This window comes from Pistacia vera, unplaced genomic scaffold (assembly GCF_008641045.1).
Source record: "Pistacia vera cultivar Batoury unplaced genomic scaffold, PisVer_v2 Contig470, whole genome shotgun sequence".
NCBI classification, from domain to species: Eukaryota; Viridiplantae; Streptophyta; class Magnoliopsida; order Sapindales; family Anacardiaceae; genus Pistacia; species Pistacia vera.
Genome location: NW_022196302.1, coordinates 811157 through 821165, shown reverse-complemented (window position 1 = coordinate 821165; position 10009 = coordinate 811157). Strand labels below are relative to the sequence as shown.

The 10009-nt window shown below is 32.6% G+C and overlaps 1 protein-coding gene across 1 annotated transcript; it reads left to right on the top strand.

Moving 5' to 3' along the window:
• The first annotated feature begins 3208 nt into the window (after positions 1-3208).
• LOC116146013 (cytochrome P450 83B1-like) lies at positions 3209-4854 on the top strand. The gene is made up of 3 exons (XM_031431425.1): positions 3209-3681; positions 3754-4087; positions 4225-4854. Exons 1-3 carry the CDS (start codon positions 3209-3211, stop codon positions 4852-4854), a joined length of 1437 nt encoding a protein of 478 aa, XP_031287285.1.
• The last annotated feature ends 5155 nt before the right edge of the window (positions 4855-10009 follow it).

The window sequence follows — 10009 nt, the reverse complement described above, 5'->3', positions numbered from 1 at the left end:
AAAAAACAGTATTGTTACTTCCCTAATTATGTTTGTTAATTTCTTATTTTTTAAATTTGAGTTGACATTTATATAGATAATTATTGTAGAGGGAGAGAATATATGTCGACAGTATCTGTATGATATTTCTCTCTTTTCAAATTATATAATTGATCTTAGACGTTTCTTTTTCTGATATAATTTTAGTTCTATAAGAAAAATATTTGTGGCTTCATTTGGTTCATTATTTTGGGAGTTTTTATAATAGTCTTTTAGAAAAAGTTGAGTTGAGTAGTATTCTGAGAAGTTTTTTGTACATTTTATAATAGCATTTTCTGAAAATATTTAGATTATTTTTAACCCCCTATGTTTGTTAATTTAACTAAACACCATTAACAAAAAAAGTTTAAAAATTGTCAAAAACACCCCCACCCACCCACCCACATTTGCTAGATTCTGGCCACCACCGTCGGAAAGTGATAGGAATCTGGCGTAATAGAGCACTGCCAGCTGGATCTGGTAGGTAGTGCGTCGATCTAGCCTTTCTCAACCAGATCCACGGTAGATCTAGCCAAACAACAACCAAGATATAGCCGTCGTCAACGGTCAGATCAGCGCACTATTAGCCATATCCAACTGGTAGTGCACCATTACGGTAGATTCCGACTGCCTTTTGATGGTGGTGGCCAGAATTTGACAAATGTGGGTGGGTGTGGGTGTTTTTTTCAATTTATAAAGTTTTATTTTTGGGGGTGTTTAGTTAAATTAACAAATCTAGGGGGTTAAAATAATATAAATATTAGAATAGTATTGTATTTTAAAGATAATTTTGAATATTGAAACAAATGTGAATTTGGATAAGATAGTGAAATAGGATAGGGAAAAAAAAGTGAACCAAAGGGGCCATGTATATTCATATATTGTTGTTTGAGTGATTACAGTATTTAGGCTTATTACACAAGATGGTGATAACAAATTTAATTAATTATTTGGCAAGAAAGGAACATCATACATTTCCAAGGTTAAAGAAGAAGTTGTGAAGCTTTTGAAAAGCTTATATGTGGAGAAGTTAGATTGCGGTTATTGTCTCTTAAATTCAAAAGAAACCCAGAGTCCTTTCTACTTTACAAAGATAGGATATGCTGGTTGTTAGAAATGGATCTTTTTTGTTGCTTTACTGTATAGACCTTTTGACTTTTGTATAGTGACCTTCTTTACTCTTGTTTATGAATAATATTATGGACACCGACGCTTTATACTGAATTTTTACATCGAATGATATGTCCACTAAATCAGATGAATTATGTATCATGTTAACAAATATTTCGCGAATGAATAGACTTCCATCAAATATGAATGATCGTTCATTATTATTAGAAGATCGTTCATTTGAAATGGACTTCTATTCATATTATATAGATAACTGTTTATTTATAATAGATATCCATTTATAGTTTAAACTAAAATAATTTAACCTAAATTATTTACGAACGTTTATCCTTTCATAAGGACGGTCCGTCCCCTTATGAAGAGGATCTTCCATAGTAAGAGGATGGGCATCCTATCTTTTAATATTAACAAATTTAAAATTTATTTAATGCATTAAGTGTGTGAATCTTAATTGAGTTAAGAGCAAGGAGGACTTGAGCATTAATTGCACCACTTTGACCTATTGAGTTAGCATTGAATAAGAGCAGGCACAAGCAGGACTAGAGCTGAATGCTGTGGTAATAGTGTAATATAAAATTAAAAATTGCATTGAATTGAGGAAGAGGACAAATAAAAATGGAATATTGAATTTAGCAAGAGGACGAATAAAAATGGAATATTGAATTTAGCAATAGACTAATAAAAATGAAGCAGCCAATGTATATGGACGCCCGTCCTTCATTATTTTGCTTTTAAAATTTTGTAGACAAACGTCCATCTTCGTTCATATAAGATGTATATCCATCCATATAATATAATCAAGAGTCTATTAAATATAGGTAAATATTCATAAATATTAAACAGTTATTCATTCATGAAAGACTCTAACATGATCACGTCTAACTGATTATTATATCTTTCGATATAAAAATTTGGTATAAAATTTCGATGTCCGTAACATTACTCTTTTTGGATTTGTCCAAGATGATCCTCCTTCTTTGTATTCTTTTTATTTTTAATGAAATTACTAGTTTACCCAAAAAAAAAAAAATATCTTTATAATATTTAAATCTTTTTTTATTAAGGATGGTTTTCTAAAATTCTGTTATTATATAATATAGGAGATAAGCGACATTGCAATGATACCAACCGCTAAAATTTTGTGTTTTTGTAAAGATGAGTTAAAATTGAAAGCGATACAATGAAGACTACATGTTAAATGGTTTCTTAAAATTCCCCATATAACTATCCATTGAAAGACTCCTTTGGTGCCTACCAGTCGGAGCTATATCTCTACTAGCACGCCTCTTGATACCTTCCCTCTTCTCACTTGAACTGGTCCCCGTCAAATTTCCATTGGCATGACTTTCCACTTCGTTATCACTACTTTCACCTCCATTTGTCTTAGTACCACTAGCTCTGCTATCCAAATCGTTATCCTCGGTACCTTAAATATAAAAAAATAATAATAAAGAAAAGAAAAGTTAATTTTAACCTTTAATTTAAATGGTACTTTGATCATTGTGATTAAAGGGGTGGTGGGACTTGACAATGTTTTTTATTTTTTATCAGCATAAAAGTTAGAATACATGAATCTTAAGAATAAAGTAGTAAGACTGATTAAGTAGATGATGGTACCATGATTATAAAAAAAAAAATTGTTTAATTTAATAAAGAAAATATATTTGTATTATTTTAATGAATTAAGGAGAGAATACGAATCACCTTAGATGGTCGCATGAAGTGGTTGAATATAAACTTTTGAGATATTATTTATGAGATCTTGAGTTTAATTCATCTTAATTACGTGATTGAATAGAGACTCTTAAGGTATTAGCCATGAGATCCTAAATTCGATTCACCTTGATACTAAAGGTTTATCCTATGATTAATTTCAGAGTTATTTTATCATACGGTGTTTTAGTTTTTATTGTAAGTAATAAATTGACTTTTGTTTCAACACCATGAAAAGTAAAACTAGAAAGTTCTCCAATATCTAGAAGCGTCTCATTTCCCTTAGTTTTCAGAATAACTGAAGTCTATTTATTGAGGTTATGGTTTTGCAGAATAACATAGTAGAATGGCATTCCTTACCATCCTTTTCTTTCTTCCTATCTTCCTCTTTTTTCTTATCCAAAGACGCAAAACCCACAAAAATATTCGTTTGCCACCTGGCCCTCGGGGTCTTCCCATAATCGGTAATTTACACCAGTTTGATGGTTCAAAACCTCAAAACGTGTGGAAGCTCTCTCAAAAGTATGGCCCCCTTATGTCTTTGCGTCTTGGTTTTTTGCCAGTCTTAATAGTTTCCTCTGCAAAAATGGCTAAGGAGGTCATGAAGACTCATGATCTTGAATTTTGTAGTAGGCCTGCCTTACTTACTTTCAAGAAGTTATCATACAATTGCTCTGATTTGGCTTTTTCTCCATATAATGATTATTGGAGAGAGATGAGGAAAATATGTGTCGTTCATCTCTTCAATTCTAATAGAGTTAAGAATTTTCGTCCCATCAGAGAAGATGAAGTTTCCCGGATGATTGAAAAGATATCAAAGTCAGTTGTTGCTTCTAAACCCGTTAGCTTAAGTGAGCTAATGATGTTTCTTACAAGTACCATTATTTGCAGATTGGGTTTTGGAAAGAGGTATGAAGATGAAGGAACTGAAAGAAGTAGATTTCATGCTCTACTTAATGAAGCTCAGGCCTTGGTTGCTAGCATCTGTTTTTCAGATTGTTTTCCCTTCATGGGCTGGCTTGACAAACTTACAGGCATGATAGGTCGACTCGAAAACAACTTTAAGGAATTCGACAGATTTTATCAGGAACTCATCGAGGAACATTTAGATCCCAAGGAACCTAAAAATGATCAGGAAGATATAATTGATGTTTTACTTCAAATACGAAAAGAACGAGGATTTAAAATAGATGTTAATTGGGATCAAATGAAAGCAGTGCTTACGGTATTATATTTTTCTTAATCCAAAATCTAATTTCTCAGTTTTTTTTTTATATTTAATTTTTACCGTTATATCTCCAAAAACCAAAATATAATTATTATTCCACGCCCGTAATTTTTGTGTTTTTCATTTTCTTGCAGGATGTATTTATCGCTGGCACTGACACAAGTGCAGCTACTGTGGTTTGGGCCATGACCTTGCTAATGAAGAATCCAAGAGCAATGGAGAAAGGTCAAGAAGAAATTAGATCTTCAATCGGAAATAAAGGTTTTGTAGATGAAGATGATATTCAAGAACTGCCGTATCTTAAAGCCATAGTGAAAGAGACATTGAGACTGCAACCCGTGGCACCATTTCTAATTCCAAGAGAAACAATGGAAAACTCCATCATAGAGGGGTATGAAATACCACCTAAAACACTCGTTTTTGTGAATGCATGGGCAATAGGAAGGGATCCTGAAGCCTGGGGGAACCCAGATGAATTTGACCCTGAGAGATTCATTGGTAGTTCTGTTGACTTTAAAGGTCAACACTTTGAGTTTATACCATTCGGTGCTGGGCGAAGAATTTGCCCAGGATTATATATGGGACTTGCAACGGTGGAGCTTGCCCTTGCTAATCTTCTTTACAAATTTGATTGGGAAATGCCCTCTGGGATGAAGAAGGAAGACTTAGATTTTGATGCTCTTCAAGGTCTTACTAGGCACAAGAAAAATGCTTTGTGTCTTATGGCTAGACATATAAATAACAGGGCAAATTCAGCACTTTGATCTATCAATTAAGTGTTTGATGTAAACGAATTTACCGATCGCTATGTGTAATCGATTCTACACTGGACTGCCGTTCGATTGGTTATAATAATGTTCTTCTTAATTGTTTTCTGCTGGTGCTAATGGCTATGTAATTAATAAAATAAAGTTCTTCTTTGTTACAAATTTCAGTGTGTTCATTTTCTGGTGATAAAAGATAAAAATAAAAAATCCCATTTTCCCTTGTAAAATGGACGGTGAATACCCATCAACATCATCTATATAATATCCTGCCGGCTTATATTATATAGGAACACAAATCATACATAATAATTTCACGTTATTAAACCGACTTGATTAGTTGATTGTGTGTTTTGATTTTTAACTTGTCATGTTATCTATCTAAATCAGTTTTAATGTCACATCAATTATTCAAGTCATTTTTAAAATCACATCAATTTTTAAGTTTAATACTATCTCAATATTTGTCCTAATCTTTAGATTAATAAAAATAGAGGGTTGAATGTTGAATCCTTTTTATTTCTATTATTTAAAAAAAAAAAAAAACAATATTGTTACTTCCCTTATTATTTTACTGGGATATATTTGCTAATTTCTTATTACTTAAATTTGAGTTGACATATATGTAGACAATTATTGTAGAGTGAGAGAATATCGACTGTATCTATATGATATTTCTCTCTTTTCAAATTATATTATTGCTCTTAGATGTTTCTTTTTTCGATATAATTTTAGTTCTATAAGAAAAATATTTGTATATTCATATGTTGCTATTTGAGTTGTTAGAGTATTTAAGCTTATTACACAAGACGTGATAACAAATTTAATTAATTATTTGGCAAGAAAGGAACATCATACTTTTCCAAGGTTTAAAAAGAAACCATGAAGCTCTTGAAAAGCTTATATGTGAAAAAGTTAGATTGCGGTTATTGTCTCTTAAATTCAAAAGAAACCCCAAAGTCCTCTCTACTTTACAAATATAGGATATCTATTTGACAAGAAAGGAACATCAGACTTTTCCGAAGTTAAAGAAGAAGCTGTGAAGCTCTTGAAAAGTTTATATGTGGAGAAATTAGATTGCAGTTATCTTCTCTTAAATTCAAAAGAAACCACGGAGCCCTCTCTACTTTACAAAGATAAGATATCCCGGTTGCTTGAAATGGATGTTCTTTTGTTCATTCAAGACAAACGTAAACCCTTGGATTAATCTAACGCTTGTTAGAAATTCCAAAGGTTAAGGACCTAATAATACGATTTCATTAACAAAATTGAGTGCATAAATCTGGTGATAGGGATACTTAACCAACTGAAACCTTTTTCTGATATCAAAATTCTACAAAAATTAGGACGACCACAAACAAATAAATGCTGTCTCCTAACTAGGACCACCTCACCTGATGACGATCGAAATAGAACAAAATAACTTTGGTGTTTGGCCTTCCTATACTACTGTTGATTGAAAATATCCAGTGAGCATTATTTGGTCCCAATACTCCCATAACAGTAGGGGCCTGGTGTTGTCATTGTTCATGAATAATTGCCACTTACAAACAAATAGCCGACGCCCCACTCGTGAACTGCCCTCTTGGCTGTTGGCCTTATTATTGACTGCAAAGTTGTGGTTGGAGGGGGGCTGCCTTTTTCTTGCAGCCCCTCCTCCTGTTGTGTGAATGCGTTTCCTCTTCTGACAGTACAAAGGATTTTTTTGCCTTAGTTATTTACTTATTTGTATACACCCTTATCTGTAAGGGTAATGCTATATTTACAAGTGAGTCACGTTAACCCAGGTGTCTCACCTTAACCCATAATTTGTATTGGCCACAAATCCGCAACATTGCTTGAAATGGATCTTCTTTTGTTGCTTTGTGATGCATACTGTATAGAGTATAGACCTTTTGTATAGTGGCCTTCTTTTATTTATGGTGACCTTCTGCTCTTTTGTCCTTCGGGGCTTGTTTTTCATGTGACTTGCCTCTTTTGTCCTTCGGGGCTTGTTTTTCATGTGACTTGCCTCTTTTGTATCTCTCTTGGACTTGTCCAAGATGAACCTTTTGTGAGGTTCCCATTCTTTGTATTCTTTTTATTTTTAATGAAATTACCGGTATATCCAAAAAAAAAAAAAAAAAAAAAAAAAAAGATCAATAGGGTCCATTTGTTTTAATATTTTTCCCCTATCCTACTCTTATTATTTCCAAAATACACATTTATTTCCCTATTCTAAAAATACTATTATATTTTATTCAGCTATTTTTTAAATCCCCTAAGTTTATTAATTTAACTAAACAACCCCCAAAAAAATTTAAAAATTGACAAAAACACCCCCACCACCTATATTTGCCAGATTCCAGCCACCACCTCGAAAGGTGGTCAGAATCTGGTATAATGGTGTATTACTGGCTAGATCTGGCCGATAGTACATCATATTCCTTTTTTGGCTAGATATACCGTGGATCTAGTCGAAAAAATCCAGATCTTCGGCCGTAGCTAGTTGTCAACGACGACCTAGATATGACTGTCGTTGACCATCTTTTTGTCTGGCCGTCAATGGTCATATCTAGTCATAGATCTGGCCGAAAATGGCCATCTCGGCGCACGACCAGCCATATCCAACCGATATGGCAACTGTGGCCATCCTCCAAGGGTGGTAGCCAGTATTTAATGGATGGGTAGGGGTATTTTTATAATTTTTAATGTTTTTATTACAAGGGTGTTTAGTAAATTAACAAACCTATAGAGTGTTTTTGTTAATTTTTAAATTATACCTTGTTATTCCCACCCAACTCTTACTTTTTCAAAAATACTATCTAAAATACTAAAACACGCACCTATAATATTTAAATCTTCTATTATTAAGGATGGTTTTCTGTTATTATATAATATAGGGGATAAACGACATTGCAACGATACAGACCGCTAAAATTTTGTGTTCTTTAAAGATGAGTTAAAATTGAAAGTGATGCAATGCCTACTACATGTTGAATGGTTTCTTAAAATTGAAAGCTTTCGGTATACATATACACGAAAAATTTAGAGTAATGAATAAGGCACAAACTATTTTCTTTAAAAAAATAATAATAATAAAGAAAAGAAAAGTCAATTTTAACCCTTTAATTTAAATGGTACTTTGACAAATGCGATTAAAGGGGTGGTGGGACTTTGAGATATGAACACAGTTAATCTCAAACATACGTTACCCTGAGACGGGTATGAAATATCTATAAGACTCATTTTTGTGAATACATGGGCAATAGGAAGAGATCCTGAAGCCTGGGAAAAACCCAGATGAATTCTACCGTGAGAGATTTATCGCAAGTTCTATTGACTTTAAAGGGCAACATTTTGAGCTATCAGCTAATACCATTTGGTGCTGGACGAAGAATTTGCGTTCCCAGGAATTTTAATGGCACTTGCTAATCTTCTTTACAAAGTTGATTGGGAAATGCCGCCTGGGATGAAGAAGGCTGAAAGAAGACATTTAATAAGAATTAAGAGAAAGAATGATTACTGGGAGTTTTGTCTGAGGCCAAGACTACAGCGAAGGTGTCAGGTTCTCGGGAGCAAGTAGAGGTGTTCAAAAAAATGCAAAAACCGAACCGAACTGTTAACCAAACCGGAAAACCGGTTAACCAAAAAAAAGGTTAGGTTATGGTTCAAAAAATTCAAAAAACCGAATTTTCGGATCAGGAAAAAATAAAAAGCGGTTAACCGAAACCTTTTTTTGAACCGGTTTTAAAAATAAAAATAAAAATTATATATTAAATAAAATAATAATATTATATATTAAATAAATAAAAATATTATATATTATATATTAAATAAAATAATAATAATATTTTTAATGTATTGGTAGTAGCGTTCAATAGATATGTATGAATGTTTAATTTTTATTTAGATATGTATTATTTATATTTACAATTTAATTTAGGAAAAAATAAAAAAAATAAGTTTTATAAAAAAAAATGGGGAAAACCGGTTCGATTTCGGTTTGGGAATTTTTCCGAATTGAAAAACCGGTTCGGTTCAAAAAAGCCGGTTAACCGCTTTTGAACACTCCTAGGAGCAAGTAGGTGGTTTTGAGTAGTCGAGATTGAGTATTGGAAATTGTTCTATAATGAGAGGGCAAGCTTTTGTTTTTATAGCGAACTCAAGGGGTTGGAATCCTAGTATGACACTAAGTCCTACTTTGGGAGATAATCCCTTTCAAGAAAGAAAGATGATTTCTTATCCTTATCATATTGGGCTTACTAGTTTCAGTAAGATTCATGATCTTAACAGAAGAGGAAATAGAATATGATTCTGATTTCCTATTTATGGACTGTTGTATGCTAGTGGGCCGATAATCCAATTTAGCTTAACTCATAGGATAACCCAACTCATAGAGTGGGCAGCTCACAAGGTGATTTTAAGCGTAAGCCTAACCAGAGTTGGGTTAAGGCCTTAAGTCGTGACATGTTTATTTTGTTATCGGGGCTCGTCAAATGCAAAACAATTTTTTGCCCATACAATTGTTTAATGAGTCACAACAATACCAAACTGACCCTTAATTTGAATGTATTTTCCTCAAATTATAAAATGAATTTAATTTGCCCACTACATTATATATTAAATACACTAACTCATTGTTATATTAGAAGGAGATTGTTGTTGATTTTCGTAAGTGTACAAAATCGTGCAAATAATAAAGTATATAAATACGGATATCGAACCCAAGGGAATTACTATTATCAATTACCAATTAAACTATCATATTACTATTTGATCAATCCAAATTTTATGAAAGAAGAATCTAAATTAAATAAAATTAACAATTGAAATTAAAAAGAAAACTGAATAGAGAACAATTAAAATAAACCTTTGGGTAAAAATAAGATGACTAGACCTAGGGCATAGACTTCACACCAACTCTTATTCATATATATCGATCTCTTATACTAATTTTATTAAGCTCTTTTAACAAGTCAAACTCCCTAAATTTCCAATAACTTTCTTTCAAACAATTATCAAATTAACCCCTAATTATTAACCTAGATTATCTCTAATCAGATTTAAGCAATTGGAGATCATTACGCTCTATAGAGTTTACCAAAACCTCACAAGTCGCGGTAACCTATCTCTAGCGTTTCGCTCAACCTATGGTTTTACTACCATAGACCAA

Bases quoted from the DNA above. Each gene is read 5' to 3' on its own strand.
- LOC116146013 (XM_031431425.1), top strand. From the start codon at position 3,209: ATGGCATTCCTTACCATCCTTTTCTTTCTTCCTATCTTCCTCTTTTTT. The intron at 3,682-3,753 runs GTCAGTTGTTGC...CATTATTTGCAG, and splicing joins ATGATTGAAAAGATATCAAA to ATTGGGTTTTGGAAAGAGGT. The intron at 4,088-4,224 runs GTATTATATTTT...ATTTTCTTGCAG, and splicing joins AAATGAAAGCAGTGCTTACG to GATGTATTTATCGCTGGCAC.